The sequence below is a fragment of the Lynx canadensis genome, chromosome E2 (assembly GCF_007474595.2).
Source record: "Lynx canadensis isolate LIC74 chromosome E2, mLynCan4.pri.v2, whole genome shotgun sequence".
Taxonomy (NCBI): domain Eukaryota; kingdom Metazoa; phylum Chordata; class Mammalia; order Carnivora; family Felidae; genus Lynx; species Lynx canadensis.
The window spans coordinates 58,501,301-58,520,346 of record NC_044317.1 but is presented as its reverse complement, the minus strand read 5'-3'; the positions used below and the strand labels follow the sequence as shown (position 1 = coordinate 58,520,346).

General features: G+C 66.2%; 1 protein-coding gene across 4 annotated transcripts; it reads left to right on the top strand.

The window, feature by feature from the left end:
* The first annotated feature begins 383 nt into the window (after positions 1 to 383).
* On the top strand, positions 384 to 18,794 carry ISOC2 (isochorismatase domain containing 2). Of its 4 annotated transcripts, XM_030298389.1 has the most exons (7): positions 400 to 461; positions 2,951 to 3,437; positions 3,798 to 3,935; positions 16,093 to 16,302; positions 16,580 to 16,650; positions 16,785 to 16,902; positions 18,389 to 18,794. In XM_030298389.1, the coding sequence occupies exons 3-7, from the start codon at positions 3,801 to 3,803 to the stop codon at positions 18,467 to 18,469; spliced, it is 615 nt and encodes a 204-aa protein (XP_030154249.1). In that variant the 5' UTR covers positions 400 to 461; positions 2,951 to 3,437; positions 3,798 to 3,800; the 3' UTR covers positions 18,470 to 18,794. The 4 variants fall into 4 exon arrangements, with proteins under 4 accessions (XP_030154247.1, XP_030154249.1, XP_030154250.1 ...); XM_030298387.1 differs by lacking the exon at positions 2,951 to 3,437 and having other exon boundaries at positions 384 to 461; XM_030298390.1 differs by lacking the exon at positions 2,951 to 3,437 and having other exon boundaries at positions 441 to 524.
* The last annotated feature ends 252 nt before the right edge of the window (positions 18,795 to 19,046 follow it).

Genomic DNA, 19,046 nt, shown 5'->3' with positions numbered 1-19,046 from the left:
AACCCCAGGCCTGCCTCCACCCTGGGCACACCCCTCACTCCCTCTTTCTGGGCCTCAGGTCCTCTAGACCACAGGAGGGCGACCCACCGCCCCAGCTGGATTCGCTGTCTCTGCACGCACCGAGCCGCTCTGTCCCGGGCCCGCCATTCACGCCCTTCCCGGCTCCCCATTGGTCGGACGCGCTGCCTTCCCGCCCCCTCCCACCGGCGGACCAATCACGCTCTCAGGATGGACATCCTGCCCGGCACCGCCCCTCCAAGGAGGGCTAAGCAGCTCCGCTTGTAGGTTGGCCGGCCTCAGGGTCGGGGGCAGAGCTTGGCGAGCGCCGATTGGGCGGCTCGGCCTGGGTGGGCGGGACGCGGACCGCGGGGGCGGGCCACGTGTCGGAACAGTGCAAAACGGTGACCCTGCCTTGGAAAGGGGCGGGAGGACCGGAGCTGCGTGAGTCCCGGCTCGGAGCGGTGAGTGTCCCCCAGGCCTCTCCAGCGGAGGGGCGGGCCAGGCTGGAAACCAGCGCCTTCCGGGTAAGGCCCCCCAGCGCCTCGGGGGCGCTGACCTTCCCGCTTTTCAAGTGGGGAAACTGAGGCTTTGCCAGGACGTCCGGGCCGAGGTGACACAGCCAGGGCGAGGACTCCTGCCGGCCCTACAGAATTGGCTGACCGGGGACTCGAACCTTCCACGGGTCGCGCCCGCCCTTTGTGCATCACTGGCCGAGTTTTGCATCGTCCCTATGGGGTGGGTTAGTTTGACCCCTATTTCTCCGATGAGGCAACTGAGGCTCAGACAGCGTGAAGTTTGCCCAGGGTCACACTGCCAGGGAATCCTGGCCGAAGGGCTGCAGGGCTGCACGCTCCACCCTCCCCCGCTACTGCCCCTCCTCCTCCGGCCTTTGACTCCCCCCACCTGGAGCTCAGATCTCTCTCTCCCTAACAGCATTTCTAAGTCAGTCTCCAGCCCAGACCTCTCCACATTCACACGCGCGCATACACACACACACACACTCCCCACCCTCCACCCTCAGTATTTCATCTCCCCCAAACCACTTCCCCTTTCCAGGTCCCCAGTTAGTCCCTAGGACCTACCACCCACGGACCGGAAACCTGTAGATCTTCTTCCTTGCTCCTTCCCCCACAGCCAGCGGCACCTGCCCCCTGAATCTCTCTGTCCTGCCTCCTCCTCTCTCTTCTCTCTGCCTAAAGTGGAGCCCAGGCCTCACCTTTGTCCACCTAGACTCCAGCCCCGGTTTTCTCCTGGCCTCCACCCTTTTATCTGATACTTTGAAAACTTTTTATGGAAGTATACTGCATATCCAGGGGGGAAAAGCCACACATACAAATCACAAATACCTCAAATAACTTTTCACATAGCCAACGCTCTGGTGTAAACAACATCCAAATCCAGAAGTAGAACTCCCCACTGCATCGCAGAAGCCCCCCTGCCTTGTGCCCCTTTCTTTACTGCTGCCCAATGATAACCATTATAACTTTACTAACACAGATTGGTTTTGCTGGGTTCTCAGCTTATCTAAGTATTGTATTGTATATATTACGGACCAGACAACCTATCACACACTGTACCATAACTTACATAACCAGAACCCTAACCATAGATGTTTACATGTATTTCCATTCCTTTGCTCAGCAGAAAAGTCCCATAATGAATAACCAAAAAGTCTGGTAGGGAATAACCTTGTGTCATTTCACGTGTATGTCTGCAGGGCAAATACTTAGCACATTTTCTGGGTCACAGGGTTCATGTAACTAGAACTTTGAGAAACCTTGGCCACATGTGTTTCCCTGGGGGTTGTTGCAAAACACACTCCTGCCAGCCTGAAAGGGAGATCTTTGTGGCTTCAGACACCCTGTCCTACCTAGGCTTTCAGCCATGATAGCCCTGATCTGACCCTGTCCCTCCTGTCTCCTGAAAAGTTAGAAGGGAAGTGAGGAGAGCAGCCCGGGTGGAGGGAACCACACAGGGGAAGGACTTGGCTGGGATGGTTCCGGGCGCCTTGCCTGAGCAGGTTACATTTTAGTCCTGAGGACCTGAGAGCAGCCCTGGAAGGTGGGGGCTAAGACAGGGGAGTAACAGAGTCAACCTTGTGTTTTCAGAAAGATTGTTTTCTCTCTCTCCCTCCACTTCCTCGGGGGAGACTTTTGCAGACTCTGCCAAGATAGATCAGGTTCCCTCGAAATCCCAGCACTGATCGCAGTCGTAATTAATGTGATTAATTCATTCAGTGCGGTTTTGTTTTTGTGGGAGTTTCCATTCCTTTTTTTTTTCTTTTTAGACAAAATTCACATAGCATAAAATTCTTCCTTGTAACCACCCATGAGTTTTTACACTGTTTCTACACTATGTTGCCCATAGAAAACATTTTCTACAGTAGATGTGTTCATTTCAAAGAATCGTCATAAACAGCCTGTGCGCCCACCAGCCAGCCTCCAGACTTCCCCCGTATTAACCATTTCACCTTCCCCTGGGTCTGCAGGGTCTCCCATGTCCCACATAAGTTAACGAGTAAATGAGTGAACACGCCGAGGGCGTGAGACGTGCAGACATGAGCGGGGCCAGAACCCCCAGTTGAGCAGCAACTGGGGACCCCGGGACTCAAGCCTCCTGGGCATATGGGCTGGGACAGGCTGAGACTCTCGGAGGCGGGGCCCAGATGCTGGAGAGGGAGCTGCTCTGACTGGGGGGGGGGGGGGGGGGGGGGGGGGGGGGGGGGGGGGGGGGGGGGGGGCTTGCTGTCCTCTAGTCCTGTAGGACCGGGGGCAAGTCGTGGACCCCTCGGGTCTCAGTGGCCTCCCCTGTAACAGGGCTGCAGGTGATTCCAACAGCCCCGCCCCCGCCTTTTTTCATTGTGCTAAAGTACAAGTCACGAAATTGACCATTTCGACCGTATTTAAGCGTACCATTAAGTGGCAGTTAACAAGTATTCATGACGTTGCAGAACCGTGGCCACCACCTAGTTTGAGAATGTGCTCATCAGCCCAGCAGCAACACCGCACACGGGAGGCAGTCAGCCCTCATTGTCCCCGCCCCAGCCCCCCACCAGTCTGCTCCCTGTCTCTGGATTGGATCCCTGTGGACGTTTCACGTGAATGGGCTCCCACAACGTGTGGCCTCTGGTGATTGGCCTCGCTCGTGGGCGCGGCGATCTTGGGGTTCACCCGTGATGTAGCATGTAGCAGTGTCTCATTCTTTCTGCAGATGATTAACAGTCCCCTGTGCAGGTGCACCGGCCTGTTGCATGAGGGTAAACTGAGTTTCAGAGGCTGCGTAGGGGGAGTCAGACTTGAAGAGCCTCACTCAGGACACTGCCACTGCACCTGGGCTCTGGTTTTCATCCGGAATCACACCCGCGCCCTGTTACCTGCTGTGGGCCCTCCGGCCTTCACCTCCCTCCTCTGTTCCCCACCCCCACCCCGAAGGGCAGGGTGAGGATCCCAGTTGGAGTGTTCCTTGTGGAGGGCAGAGGGTGACCTTGATGTTGCCGTGTATCCTGGAAGGAAAAGGCTTTCCCAGGAACCTTGGGAGAGTGAGATTGGGAGCACCAGGTGGTCAAGGTCAGAGAAGGCTTCCCTGGGAAAGTGACCTCCCAGCCGAGTAGGACGTATTAAGAAACAAATGGATTCCGGGCCCAGGGATCTGCGGACACAAAGGGCAGCACATGGGAAGGGGGAGGTTTCCAAAGGACTGTGTGGGACCCTCACGGGTCTGAGTGCACGGACCCTGGACAGGGAGTCAAAGCCCCTGCCCTGACTGGCTCCTCCCTCTCGCACCTCTCCCAACCCCAGGACATGGCAGCTGTGAGGCCCAACCTGGGCCGAGTCCTCCCTGGGTCGTCTGTCCTCTTCCTGTGTGACATGCAGGAGAAGTTCCGCCATGTCGCCTACTTCCCCCAGATAGTCTCTGTGGCCGCCCGCATGCTCAAGGTACAGCCCCTCCTCCCTCAGACCCAGGAGTCCAGACCCCCAGCTCCTCCTCCCTCAGACCCAGGAATCAGGCCCCCAGCCCCTCCTCCCTCAGACCCAGGAGTCTAGACCCCCAGCCCTCCTCCCTCAGACCCAGGAGTCCTGCCCCCAGCCCCCTCCTCCCTCAGACCCAGAAGTCTACATCCCCAACCTCCTCCTCCCTCACACCCTGGAGTCCGACCCCAGCCCCCTCCTCCCTCAGACCCAGGAGTCCAGACCCCCAGCTCCTCCTCCCTCAGACCCAGGAGTCCAGACCCCCAGCCCCTCCTCCCTCAGACCCAGGAATCCTGCCCCCCAGCCCCTCCTCCCTCAGACCGTGGAGTCCTGGCCCCCATACCCTTCCTCCCTCAGACCCAGGAGTCCTGCCCCCCCAGCCCGTCCTCCCTCAGATCCAGGAATCCTGACCCTCCAGCCCCCTCCGCCCTCAGATCCAGGAATCAGACCCCCAGCCCCCTCCTCCCTCAGACCCAGGAGTCCTGGCCCCCAGCCCCTCCTCCCTCAGACCCAGGAGTCCAGACCCCAGCCCCTCCTCCCTCAGACCCAGGAGTCCAGACCCCCAGCCCCTCCTCCCTCAGACCCAGGAGTCCAGACCCCAGCCCCTCCTCCCTCAGACCCAGGAGTCCAGACCCCCAGCCCCCTCCTCCCTCAGACCCAGGAGTCCAGACCCCCAGCCCCCTCCTCCCTCAGACCCAGAGTCTGGGCCCCCAGCCCCCTCCTCCCTCAGACCCAGGAGTCCAGACCCCCAGCCCCCTCCTCCCTCAGACCCAGGAGTCCAGACCCCCCAGCCCTCCTCCCTCAGACCCAGGAGTCCAGGCCCCCAGCCCCTCCTCCCTCAGACCCAGGAGTCCAGACCCCAGCCCCTCCTCCCTCAGACCCTGGAGTCCAGGCCCCTCAGCCCCTCCTCCCTCAGACCCAGGAGTCCAGACCCCCAGCCCCTCCTCCCTCAGACCCAGGAGTCCTGCTCCCAGCCCCTCCTCCCTCAGACCCAGGAGCCCAGACCCCCAGCCCCCTCCTCCCTCAGACCCAGGAGTCCAGACCCCCAGCCCTCCTCCCTCAGACCCAGGAGTCCAGACCCCTTAGCTCCTCCTCCCTCAGACCCAGGAGTCCAGACCCCCAGCCCCTCCTCCCTCAGATGAGGGAGTCCTGACACCCAGCCCCTCCTCCCTCAGACCCAGGAATCCAGACCCCTTAGCTCCTCCTCCCTCAGACCCAGGAGTCCAGACCCCTTAGCTCCTCCTCCCTCAGACCCAGGAGTCCAGACCCCCAGCCCCCTCCTCCCTCAGACCCAGGAGTCCAGACCCCCAGACCCTCCTCCCTCAGACCCAGGAGTCCAGACCCCCAGCCCCTCCTCCCTCAGACCCAGGAATCCAGACCCCCAGACCCTCCTCCCTCAGACCCAGGAGTCCAGACCCCCAGCCCTCCTCCCTCAGACCCAGGAGTCCAGACCCCTTAGCTCCTCCTCCCTCAGACCCAGGAGTCCAGACCCCTTAGCTCCTCCTCCCTCAGACCCAGGAGTCCAGACCCCTAGCCCCTCCTCCCTCAGACCCAGGAGTCCAGACCCCTTAGCTCCTCCTCCCTCAGACCCAGGAGTCCAGACCCCCAGCCCCTCCTCCCTCAGACCCTGGAGTCCTGGCCCCCATACCCTTCCTCCCTCAGACCCAGGAGTCCTGCCCCCCAGCCCCTCCTCCCTCAGACCCAGGAGTCCAGACCCCAGCCCCTCCTCCCTCAGACCCTGGAGTCCTGGCCCCCAGCCCCTCCTCCCTCAGACCCAGAAGTCTACATCCCCAACCTCCTCCTCCCTCACACCCTGGAGTCCGACCCCAGCCCCCTCCTCCCTCAGACCCAGGAGTCCAGACCCCCAGCCCCCTCCTCTCTCAGACCCAGGAGTCTAGGCCCTCAGCCCTTCATCCCTCAGACCCAGGAGTCCGGGCCCCCAGCCCCCTCCTCCCTCAGACCCAGAAGTCTACATCCCCAACCTCCTCCTCCCTCACACCCTGGAGTCCGACCCCAGCCCCCTCCTCCCTCAGACCCAGGAGTCCAGACCCCCAGCCCCCTCCTCTCTCAGACCCAGGAGTCTAGGCCCCCAGCCCTTCATCCCTCAGACCTGGGAGTCCGGGCCCCCAGCCCCCTCCTCCGTCAGGCCCAGGAGTCCAGACCCCCAGCCCTTCCTCCCTCAGACCCAGGACCCAGACCCCAGCCCCTCCTCCCTCAGACCAGGCCTCAGGCCCTCAGCCCCTCCTTCCTCAGATGAGGGAGTCCTGACCCCCAGCCCTCTTCCCTCAGACCCTGGAGTCCAGACCCCCAGCCCCCTCCTCCCTCAGACCCAGGAGTCCTGGCCCCCAGCCCCTATTCCCTCAGACCCAGGAATCAGGCCCCCAGCCCCCTCCTCCCTCAGACCCAGAAGTCTACATCCCCAACCTCCTCCTCCCTCACACCCTGGAGTCTGACCCCAGCCCCCTCCTCCCTCAGACCCAGGAGTCCTGGCCCCCAGCCCCTATTCCCTCAGACCCAGGAATCAGGCCCCCAGCCCCCTCCTCCCTCAGACCCAGAAGTCTACATCCCCAACCTCCTCCTCCCTCACACCCTGGAGTCCGACCCCAGCCCCCTCCTCCCTCAGACCCAGGAGTCCTGGCCCCCAGCCCCTATTCCCTCAGACCCAGGAATCAGGCCCCCAGCCCCCTCCTCCCTCAGACCCAGAAGTCTACATCCCCAACCTCCTCCTCCCTCACACCCTGGAGTCCGACCCCAGCCCCCTCCTCCCTCAGACCCTGGAGTCCTGGCCCCCAGCCCCTCCTCCCTCAGACCCAGGAGTCCAGACCCCCAGCCCCTCCTCCCTCAGACCCAGGAGTCCTGGCCCCCATACCCTTCCTCCCTCAGACCCAGGAGTCCTGACCCCCAGCCCCTCCTCCCTCAGATCCAGGAATCCTGACCCCCCAGCCCCCTCCGCCCTCAGATCCAGGAATCAGACCCCCAGCCCCCTCCTCCCTCAGACCCAGGAGTCCAGACCCCCAGCCCTCCTCCCTCAGACCCAGGAGTCCAGGCCCCCAGCCCCTCCTCCCTCAGACCCAGGAGTCCAGACCCCCAGCCCCTCCTCCCTCAGACCCAGGAGTCCAGACCCCCAGCCCCTCCTCCCTCAGACCCAGGAGTCCAGACCCCCAGCCCCTCCTCCCTCAGACCCAGGAGTCCAGACCCCCAGCCCCTCCTCCCTCAGACCCAGGAGTCCTGGCCCCCAGCCCCTCCTCCCTCAGACCCAGGAGTCCTGGCCCCCAGCCCCTCCTCCCTCAGACCCAGGAGTCCTGGCCCCCATACCCTTCCTCCCTCAGACCCAGGAGTCCTGACCCCCAGCCCCTCCTCCCTCAGATCCAGGAATCCTGACCCCCCGCCCCCTCCGCCCTCAGATCCAGGAATCAGACCCCCAGCCCCCTCCTCCCTCAGACCCTGGAGTCCTGGCCCCCATACCCTTCCTCCCTCAGACCCAGGAGTCCTGCCCCCCAGCCCCTCCTCCCTCAGACCCAGGAGTCCAGACCCCAGCCCCTCCTCCCTCAGACCCAGGAGTCCTGCCCCCCAGCCCCTCCTCCCTCAGACCCAGGAGTCCTGGCCCCAGCCCCTCCTCCCTCAGACCCTGGAGTCCTGCCCCAGCCCCCTCCTCCCTCAGACCCAGGAGTCCAGACCCCCAGCCCCTCCTCCCTCAGACCCAGGAGTCCAGACCCCCAGCCCCTCCTCCCTCAGACCCAGGAGTCCAGACCCCCAGCCCCTCCTCCCTCAGACCCAGGAGTCCAGACCCCAGCCCCTCCTCCCTCAGACCCTGGAGTCCTGCCCCAGCCCCCTCCTCCCTCAGACCCAGGAGTCCAGACCCCCAGCCCCCCCTCCCTCAGACCCAGGAGTCCAGACCCCCAGCCCCTCCTCCCTCAGACCCAGGAGTCCAGACCCCCAGCCCCTCCTCCCTCAGACCCAGGAGTCCAGACCCCCAGGACCTCCTCCCTCAGACCCAGGAGTCCAGACCCCCCCCCCGCCCCTCCTCCTCAGACCAGGAGTCCAGCCCCCTCCTCCCTCAGACCCAGGAGTCCAGACCCCCAGCCCCTCCTCCCTCAGACCCAGGAGTCCTGCTCCCCAGTCCCTCCTCCCTCAGACCCAGGAATCCAGACCCCTTAGCTCCTCCTCCCTCAGACCCTGGAGTCCAGACCCCCAGCCCCTCCTCCCTCAGACCCTGGAGTCCTGGCCCCCATACCCTTCCTCCCTCAGACCCAGGAGTCCTGCCCCCCAGCCCCTCCTCCCTCAGACCCAGGAGTCCAGACCCCAGCCCCTCCTCCCTCAGACCCAGGAGTCCAGACCCCCAGCCCCTCCTCCCTCAGACCCAGGAGTCCAGACGCCCCCCCCCGCCCCTCCTCCCTCACACCAGGAGTCCAGCCCCCTCCTCCCTCAGACCCAGGTAGTCCAGACCCCCAGCCCCTCCTCCCTCAGACCCAGGAGTCCAGACCCCAGGACCTCCTCCCTCAGACCCAGGAGTCCAGATTCCCCCCCCGCCCCTCCTCCCTCAGACCAGGAGTCCAGCCCCCTCCTCCCTCAGACCCAGGAGTCCAGACCCCCAGCCCCTCCTCCCTCAGACCCAGGAGTCCTGCTCCCCAGTCCCTCCTCCCTCAGACCCAGGAATCCAGACCCCTTAGCTCCTCCTCCCTCAGACCCTGGAGTCCAGACCCCCAGCCCCTCGTCCCTCAGACCCTGGAGTCCTGGCCCCCATACCCTTCCTCCCTCAGACCCAGCAGTCCTGCCCCCCAGCCCCTCCTCCCTCAGACCCAGGATCCAGACCCCCAGCCCCTCCTCCCTCAGACCCAGGAGTCCTGCCCCCAGCCCCTCCTCCCTCAGACCCAGGAGTCCTGGCCCCCAGCCCCTCCTCCCTCAGACCCAGGAGTCCAGACCCCCAGCCCCTCCTCCCTCAGACCCAGGAGTCCAGACCCCCAGCCCCTCCTCCCTCAGACCCAGGAGTCCAGACCCCCAGCCCCTCCTCCCTCAGACCCAGGAGTCCAGACCCCCCAGCCCCTCCTCCCTCAGAACCCAGGAGTCCTGCTCCCCAGTCCCTCCTCCCTCAGACCCAGGAATCCAGACCCCTTAGCTCCTCCTCCCTCAGACCCTGGAGTCCAGACCCCCAGCCCCTCCTCCCTCAGACCCTGGAGTCCTGGCCCCCATACCCTTCCTCCCTCAGACCCAGGAGTCCTGCCCCCCAGCCCCTCCTCCCTCAGACCCAGGAGTCCAGACCCCCAGCCCCTCCTCCCTCAGACCCAGGAGTCTAGGCCCCCAGCCCTTCATCCCTCAGACCCGCAGTCCGGCCCCCAGCCCCCTCCTCCCTCGACCCAGAAGTCTACATCCCCAACCTCCTCCTCCTCACACCCTGGAGTCCGACCCCAGCCCCCTCCTCCCTCAGACCCAGGAGTCCAGACCCCCAGCCCCTCCTCCCTCAGACCCAGGAGTCCAGACCCCCAGCCCCTCCTCCCTCAGACCCAGGAGTCCAGACCCCCAGGACCTCCTCCCTCAGACCCAGGAGTCCAGACGCCCCCCCCGCCCCTCCTCCCTCAGACCAGGAGTCCAGCCCCCTCCTCCCTCAGACCCAGGAGTCCAGACCCCCAGCCCCTCCTCCCTCAGACCCAGGAGTCCTGCTCCCCAGTCCCTCCTCCCTCAGACCCAGGAATCCAGACCCCTTAGCTCCTCCTCCCTCAGACCCTGGAGTCCAGACCCCCAGCCCCTCCTCCCTCAGACCCTGGAGTCCTGGCCCCCATACCCTTCCTCCCTCAGACCCAGGAGTCCTGCCCCCCAGCCCCTCCTCCCTCAGACCCAGGAGTCCAGACCCCAGCCCCTCCTCCCTCAGACCCAGGAGTCCAGACCCCAGCCCCTCCTCCCTCAGACCCAGGAGTCCAGACGCCCCCCCCCGCCCCTCCTCCCTCACACCAGGATTCCGCCCCCTCCTCCCTCAGACCCAGGAGTCCAGACCCCCAGCCCCTCCTCCCTCAGACCCAGGAGTCCAGACCCCCAGGACCTCCTCCCTCAGACCCAGGAGTCCAGACCCCCAGCCCCTCCTCCCTCAGACCCAGGAGTCCTGCTCCCCAGTCCCTCCTCCCTCAGACCCAGGAATCCAGACCCCTTAGCTCCTCCTCCCTCAGACCCTGGAGTCCAGACCCCCAGCCCCTCCTCCCTCAGACCCTGGAGTCCTGGCCCCCATACCCTTCCTCCCTCAGACCCAGGAGTCCTGCCCCCCAGCCCCTCCTCCCTCAGACCCAGGAGTCCAGACCCCCAGCCCCTCCTCCCTCAGACCCAGGAGTCTAGGCCCCCAGCCCTTCATCCCTCAGACCCGGGAGTCCGGGCCCCCAGCCCCCTCCTCCCTCAGACCCAGAAGTCTACATCCCCAACCTCCTCCTCCCTCACACCCTGGAGTCCGACCCCAGCCCCCTCCTCCCTCAGACCCAGGAGTCCAGACCCCCAGCCCCTCCTCCCTCAGACCCAGGAGTCCAGACCCCAGCCCCTCCTCCCTCAGACCCAGGAGTCCTGCCCCCCAGCCCCTCCTCCCTCAGACCCAGGAGTCCAGACCCCAGCCCCTCCTCCCTCAGACCCTGGAGTCCTGCCCCAGCCCCCTCCTCCCTCAGACCCGGGAGTCCAGACTCCCAGCCCCCTCCTCCCTCAGACCCTGGAGTCCAGACCCCCAGCCCCTCCTCCCCCAGACCCAGGAGTCCAGGCCCCCAGCCCGTCCTCCCTCAGACCCAGGAGTCCAGACCCCCAGCCCTCCTCCCTCAGACCCAGGAGTCCAGACCCCCAGCCCCTCCTCCCTCAGACCCAGGAGTCCAGACCCCCAGCCCCTCCTCCCTCAGACCCAGGAGTCTAGGCCCCCAGCCCTTCATCCCTCAGACCCAGAAGTCTACATCCCCAACCTCCTCCTCCCTCACACCCTGGAGTCCGACCCCAGCCCCCTCCTCCCTCAGACCCAGGAGTCCAGACCCCCAGCCCCTCCTCCCTCAGACCCAGGAGTCCAGACCCCCAGCCCCTCCTCCCTCAGACCCAGGAGTCCAGACCCCCAGGACCTCCTCCCTCAGACCCAGGAGTCCAGACGCCCCCCCCGCCCCTCCTCCCTCAGACCAGGAGTCCAGCCCCCTCCTCCCTCAGACCCAGGAGTCCAGACCCCCAGCCCCTCCTCCCTCAGACCCAGGAGTCCTGCTCCCCAGTCCCTCCTCCCTCAGACCCAGGAATCCAGACCCTTAGCTCCTCCTCCCTCAGACCCTGGAGTCCAGACCCCCAGCCCCTCCTCCCTCAGACCCTGGAGTCCTGGCCCCCATACCCTTCCTCCCTCAGACCCAGGAGTCCTGCCCCCCAGCCCCTCCTCCCTCAGACCCAGGAGTCCAGACCCCAGCCCCTCCTCCTCAGACCCAGGAGTCCAGACCCCCAGCCCCTCCCCCCCCAGACCCAGGAGTCCAGACGCCCCCCCCCGCCCCTCCTCCCTCACACCAGGATTCCGCCCCCTCCTCCCTCAGACCCAGGAGTCCACCCCCAGCCCCTCCTCCCTCAGACCCAGAGTCCAGACCCCAGGACCTCCTCCCTCAGACCCAGGAGTCAGACCCCCAGCCCCTCCCTCCCTCAGACCCAGGAGTCCTGCTCCCCAGTCCCTCCTCCCTCAGACCCAGGAATCCAGACCCCTTTAGCTCCTCCTCCCTCAGACCCAGGAGTCCAGACCCCAGCCCCTCCTCCCTCAGACCCTGGAGTCCTGGCCCCCATACCCTTCCTCCCTCAGACCCAGGAGTCCTGCCCCCCAGCCCCCCCTCCCTCAGACCCATGAGTCCAGACCCCCATCCCCTCCTCCCTCAGACCCAGGAGTCCAGGCCCCCAGCCCTTCATCCCTCAGACCCGGGAGTCCGGGCCCCCAGCCCCCTCCTCCCTCAGACCCAGAAGTCTACACCCCCAACCTCCTCCTCCCTCACACCCTGGAGTCCGACCCCAGCCCCCCCCTCCCTCAGACCCAGGAGTCCAGACCCCCAGCCCCTCCTCCCGCAGAACCCAGGATCCAGACCCCAGCCCCCTCCTCCCTCAGACCCAGGAGTCCTGCCCCCCAGCCCCTCCTCCCTCAGACCCAGGAGTCCAGACCCCAGCCCCTCCTCCCTCAGACCCTGGAGTCCTGCCCCAGCCCCCTCCTCCCTCAGACCCGGAGTCCAGACTCCCAGCCCCTCCTCCCTCAGACCCTGGAGTCCAGACCCCCAGCCCCTCCTCCCCCAGACCCAGGAGTCCAGGCCCCCAGCCCGTCCTCCCTCAGACCCAGGAGTCCAGACCCCCAGCCCTCCTCCCTCAGACCCAGGAGTCCAGACCCCCAGCCCCTCCTCCCTCAACCCAGGAGTCAGACCCCCCGCCCCCTCCTCCCTCAGACCCAGGAGTCCAGACCCCCAGCCCCTCCTCCCTCAGACCCAGGAGTCCAGACCCCCAGCCCCTCCTCCCTCAGACCCAGGAGTCTAGGCCCCCAGCCCTTCATCCCTCAGACCCGGGAGTCCGGGCCCCCAGCCCCCTCCTCCCTCAGACCCAGAAGTCTACATCCCCAGCCCCCTCCTCCCTCAGACCCTGGAGTCCAGACCCCAGCCCCCTCCTCCCTCAGAACCCAGGAGTCCAGACCCCCAGCCCCTCCTCCCTCAGACCCAGGAGTCCTGCCCCCAGCCCCTCCTCCCTCAGACCCAGGAGTCCAGACCCCCAGCCCCCTCCTCCCTCAGACCCAGGAGTCCAGACCCCCAGGACCTCCTCCCTCAGACCCAGGAGTCCAGACGCCCCCCCCGCCCCTCCTCCCTCAGACCAGGAGTCCAGCCCCCTCCTCCCTCAGACCCAGGAGTCCAGACCCCCAGCCCCTCCTCCCTCAGACCCAGGAGTCCTGCTCCCCAGTCCCTCCTCCCTCAGACCCAGGAATCCAGACCCCTTAGCTCCTCCTCCCTCAGACCCTGGAGTCCAGACCCCCAGCCCCTCCTCCCTCAGAATCTGGAGTCCTGGCCCCCATACCCTTCCTCCCTCAGACCCAGGAGTCCTGCCCCCCAGCCCCTCCTCCCTCAGACCCAGTAGTCCATACCCCAGCCCCTCCTCCCTCAGACCCAGGAGTCCAGACCCCCAGCCCCTCCTCCCTCAGAGCCAGGAGTCCAGACGCCCCCCCCCCGCCCCTCCTCCCTCACACCAGGATTCCGCCCCCTCCTCCTCAGACCCAGGAGTCCAGACCCCCAGCCCCTCCTCCCTCAGACCCAGGAGTCCAGACCCCCAGGACCTCCTCCCTCAGACCCAGGAGTCCAGACCCCCAGCCCCCTCCTCCCTCAGACCCAGGAGTCCTGCTCCCCAGTCCCTCCTCCCTCAGACCCAGGAATCCAGACCCCTTAGCTTCCTCCTCCCTCAGACCCTGGAGTCCAGACCCCCAGCCCCTCCTCCCTCAGACCCTGGAGTCCTGGCCCCCATACCCTTCCTCCCTCAGACCCAGGATCCTGCCCCCCAGCCCCTCCTCCCTCAGACCCAGGAGTCCAGACCCCCAGCCCCTCCTCCCTCAGACCCAGGAGTCTAGGCCCCCAGCCCTTCATCCTCAGACCCGGGAGTCCGGGCCCCCAGCCCCCTCCTCCCTCAGACCCAGAAGTTCTAACATCCCCAACCTCCTCCTCCCTCACAGTCCTGGAGTCCCGACCCCAGCCCCCTCCTCCCTCAGACCCAGGAGTCCAGACCCCCAGCCCCTCCTCCCTCAGACCCAGGAGTCCAGACCCCAGGCCCCTCCTCCCTCAGACCCAGGAGTCCTGCCCCCCAGCCCCTCCTCCCTCAGACCCAGGAGTCCAGACCCAGCCCCTCCTCCCTCAGACCCTGGAGTCCTGCCCCAGCCCCCTCCTCCTCAGACCCGGGAGTCCAGACTCCCAGCCCCCTCCTCCCTCAGACCCTGGAGTCCAGACCCCCAGCCCCTCCTCCCCCAGACCCAGGAGTCCAGACCCCCAGCCCCTCCTCCCTCAGACCCTGGAGTCCTGGCCCCCATACCCTTCCTCCCTCAGACCCAGGAGTCCTGCCCCCAGCCCCTCCTCCCTCAGACCCAGGAGTCCTGGCCCCCAGCCCCTCCTCCCTCAGACCCAGGAGTCCAGACCCCCAGCCCCTCCTCCCTCAGACCCAGGAGTCCAGACCCCAGCCCCTCCTCCCTCAGACCCTGGAGTCCTGCCCCAGCCCCCTCCTCCCTCAGACCCGGGAGTCCAGACTCCCAGCCCCCTCCTCCCTCAGACCCTGGAGTCCAGACCCCCAGCCCCTCCTCCCCAGACCCAGGAGTCCAGGCCCCCAGCCCGTCCTCCCTCAGACCCAGGAGTCCAGACCCCCAGCCCTCCTCCTCAGACCCAGGAGTCCAGACCCCCAGCCCTCCTCCCTCAGACCCATGGAGTCCAGACCCCCAGCCCCCTCCTCCCTCAGACCCAGGAATCCTGCCCCAGCCCCCTCCTCCCTCAGACCCAGGAGTCCAGACCCCAGCCCCTCCTCCCTCAGACCCAGGAGTCTAGGCCCCCAGCCCTTCATCCCTCAGACCCGGGAGTCCGGGCCCCCAGCCCCCTCCTCCCTCAGACCCAGAAGTCTACATCCCCAGCCCCCTCCTCCCTCAGACCCTGGAGTCCAGACCCCCAGCCCCCTCCTCCCTCAGACCCAGGAGTCCAGACCCCCAGCCCCTCCTCCCTCAGACCCAGGAGTCCAAGACCCCAGCCCCTCCTCCCTCAGACCCAGGATCCAGACCCCCAGCCCCTCCTCCCTCAGACCCGGAGTCCCAGACCCCCAGCCCCTCCTCCCTCAGACCCAGGAGTCCTGCCCCCAGCCCCTCCTCCCTCAGACCCAGGAGTCCAGACCCCCAGGACCTCCTCCCTCAGACCCAGGAGTCCAGACCCCCAGCCCCTCCTCCCTCAGACCCAGGAGTCCTGCTCCCCAGTCCCTCCTCCCTCAGACCCAGGAATCCAGACCCCTTAGCTCCTCCTCCCTCAGACCCTGGAGTCCAGACCCCCAGCCCCTCCTCCCTCAACCCTGGAGTCCTGAGCCCCCATAACCCTTCCTCCCTCAGACCCAGGAGTCCTGCCCCCCAGCCCCTCCTCCCTCAGACCCAGGAGTCCAGACCCCCAGCCCCTCCTCCCTCAGACCCAGGAGTCCAGACCCCCAGCCCCTCTCTCCCTCACCCAGGAGTCCAGACCCCCAGCCCCCTCCTCCCTCAACCCAGGAGTCCAGACCCCCATCCCCCTCCTCCCTCAGACCAGGAGTCCAGACCCCCAGCCCCTCCTCCCTCAGACCCAGGATGTCCAGACCCAGCCCCTCCTCCCTCAGACCCAGGAGTCCGACCCCCGGCCCCTCCTCCCTCAGACCCAGGAGTCAGACCCTCAGCCCTCCTCCCTCAGACCCAGGAGTCCATGGCCCCCGGCCCCTCCTCCCTCAGACCCAGTAGTCCCAGACACCCGGCCCCTCCTCCCTCAGACCCGGAGTCCTGACCCCCGGCCCCTCCTCCCTCAGACCCAGGAGTCCAGACCCCCGTCCCCTCCTCCTTCGACCCAGTAGTCCTGACCCCCTGCCCCTCCTCCCTCAGACCCAGAGTCCAGACCCCTCAGCCCCTCCTCCTCAGACCCAGGAGTCCAGGCCCCGGCCCCTCCTCCCTCAGACCCAGAGTCCAGACCCCCGGCCCCTCCTCCCTCAGACCCAGGAGTCCTGACCCCCCGCCCCTCCTCCCTCAGACCCAGGATCCAGACCCCTCAGCCCCTCCTCCCTCAGACCCAGGGAGTCCCAGACCCCCGGCCCCTCCTCCCTCATACCCAGGATGTCCTGACCCCCGGCCCCTCCTCCCTCCAGACCCAGGAGTCCAGACCCCCATGCCCCTCCTCCCTCAGACCCAGTAGTCCATACCCCCAGCCCCCTCCTCCCTCAGACCCGGAGTCCAGACCCCCAGCGCCGCCTCCCTCAGACCAGGAGTCCAGACTCCCAGCCCCCTCCTCCCTCAGACCCGGAGTCCAGACCCCCACCCCTCCTCCCTCAGACCCAGAGTCCAGACCCCCAGCCCCCTCCTCCCTCAGACCCAGGAGTCCTGCCCCCACAGGCCCCTCCCTCGGGCTCAGGCCTTTGTTTCCCCTCCCTAGCGCAGGTGGCCAGGCTGCTGGAGGTACCGGCTGTGCTGACGGAGCAGTACCCAGAAGGCCTGGGCCCCACGGTGCCCGAGCTGGGTGCTGAAGGCCTGCGGCCGCTGGCCAAAACTTGCTTCAGCATGGTGCCCGCGGTGCAACAGGAGCTAGACGCGCGGCCCCAGCTGCGCTCCGTGCTCCTCTGTGGCATTGAGACCCAGGCCTGCATCTTGGTGAGACCCCCGGCTAACCCCTGGGAACCTCCATCCTCAAAAGGATACCCTTCCCTGACCCCGAACCCTCTGTCCTCCCGGCAGGACCCCCTTCCTGACCTGGGACCTTCATCCCTCCCAGGACCCCTCTCTACCTCGTGCTCCCGTGGGGCCCTAGGCCCCTGCTGTAACATGGGGGCCCCCTGCCCTGATCTGAGGCTCCCTCATCCCCGTCCCCCTCCCCAGGCCCCTGTTCTCGTCTGGGGTTGAGGTTGCCCTCGACATGTCTCGCCCCCAGAACACGACCTTGGACCTCCTGGACCGGGGGCTGCAGGTCCATGTGGTGGTGGATGCCTGCTCGTCCCGCAGGTGAGGGGGTCCTGCTGAGGGGTGGGTGCACGTGGGCGCAGGGGGCGTGTCTGGGAGGAGTGGGATCCCTGCCAACCTTGCCGGGCGTCTGGGCGTGCGGGCCGAGGCACCAACAACCTCCGTCTCCCGCGCAGCCAGGTGGACAGGCTGGTGGCACTGGCCCGGATGCGGCAGAGCGGCGCCTTCCTCTCCACCAGTGAGGGGCTCATTCTGCAGCTGGTGGGTGACGCCGCCCACCCCCAGTTTAAGGAGGTACTGGCCCCGCCCCCTCCCCCCCCCCCTCCCTGGTCTCCCTTCTCAGCGCCCGCCACGTGGTGGTTGACAGCCTACATCTGGGAGCACGGCAGGCTGCTGCCTCCTGGCGGCCGAGCTCTAAGTCCCGTCAACACCGTGAAGGGCAAGGGAAGCTGTCGGTGGCCGTGAGGGCGGGGGAGAGAGCGAGAACGCAGGGGAGGGGCTGGCAGTGTCGGGGTGCAGAGGAGGGGTTGTGCGGGTGGTGTGGGAGGCCTCCTGGTGAAAGGTGGGTTTAGAGTGAAGTGAGGGTGGGAGGCAGACACGAACAAACAGTCCGCCAGAAGCCCTGCGTGGGAGCCCCTGACCCCCACCTCCGTCCCTTCCTCCCGTCTCTGGCCCTCAGTTGCGTCCCCCGCAGCCACCACCACCAGGTGGCCTTGCTAGTGCCCGGGTCTGCCTAGGTAGCCCCAGCTGAGTCACACTGCTGGCCCTCAGGATGAAGGGACATGCCCCAGCCCTCTGAGTCCGCCCTCGTGCCTCCTCTTAGGCCAGCTCCGTTGCGTTACTTGTTAAGCACCTACTATGGGCCAACCAACGGGGCAGGTCCTGGGGCAGCAGCCAAAGCCAGGGCGCATTCGGTTCCACGTTGTGGTCAGGCGCTGGAAGGGAGTGTTGAGAGTGTGTGAGAGAGAGGATGGGGCTCCCGGCAGGGATGGCCCTTAAGCGGAGGCCTGCAGTGGGAGGGGCAGCGGCCGTCCAGAAAGTGTTCCTGGCCAAAGGAGCAGCTGAGGCAGAGGGCTGCAGGTGGACCGGAACTCGCCCTATTCAAAGAACCGGAGTGGGCCATGCAGAGCGCTCGGTGAGCGTGACAGGGGAGGAGGCAGAGAGCACCCAGACCCGTGTCTTCCCGGAGTGGAGGGGTTTGCCCAAGGGAGCTGGCCAGAGCCAGACCTGCAGGTTGGTCCCGGGTGGCCCGTGGATGTGGGCGGGAGACCAGAGTGGAGGCAGTGGGGATGCAGATCGTGCTTATGTTTCTGGAGGCAAGCAGGGTGGGGCTTGCTGACGGGTGCACTGTGGGGCTTTGGGAGAGGGCAGCCCCAGAGAGGCGGGTTGAGCATCTATGCTCCTGTGGTCTACTGGTTGGGGGAACACTATTGTGTAAGAGGCACTTGGATCACAGTCTGGAGTTGAGGGGCAAAAGGCGTGGGCCGGATTTGGCAGCTGAGGGATGGGAGAGGTGAGACAGGAGCAGGGTATAGACCAGAAGCTCCAGGACAGAGCCTACTGGCAGCAAGCCAGACAAGTGGACCAAGATGGCAGGTGATCGTAACCCAGGCGGCTATGGTGGAAGGGAGGCCCGAGGAAAAGTTGTGAGAAGAGGGAGTGGTTGGTTTGGCCTGTCGCTGCCAAGAGGGCAAGGCGGATGAAAATGAAGAAGTGCCCTTCCAGATTGTCACAGACACGGGGACTCTTGACTCCCTGAACCCTCCTCTTCCCCCTTCAGATCCAGAAGATCATCAAGGAGCCCGCGCCAGACAGCGGGCTGCTGGGCCTCTTCCAAGGCCAGAACCCCCTCTTCCGCTGAACTCCTCACCCCGAAGACCACCCTCCTGTCATCTGGACCTCAGTGGAATCACTTTGCCCCCATCCTCGGAATCCCAACAGTGGTGCAGTCCACCGGGAGCGCCACCCCCTCGGGAGGGGAGGTGGAGAGCTGCCTTGCCATTGGGCCGGAGCTCCCGGAAATGCAAATGAGACTCGTGGAAGCTGGGCGGCAGTTGGCTGAGCAGAGCTGGGGGCGGGGCTCGGCCCCGGGCCACTTCAAGAGGCGGGAAGGGGAGGGGGAGGGAGTGTCACAGGCTGTGGGACCCGGACTTGCCGAATAAACATTGATGTGGCTGTGGGCCGAACCATTCTTGGATTTGGGGGGTATCCCGGGGGCGAGTGGGGGCTGCGGGTGGGGGGAAGAGGGGTCCCAGCAGGTGGGGAGGGGGAGGTGCCTCTCCCCTGCTCCCAGCCGGCGCGAGGCAAAGGCGAGGCTGGCCCAGCCACATCTGCGCGGACCGGAGCTGCCGGCCGGGTCGCCCGCCCCGCACGCTGCCGGCCGCCCCCCACCGGCGCGCACACGCCCAGCCGGTTGGCTCGCAGACACGCGCTCGCTC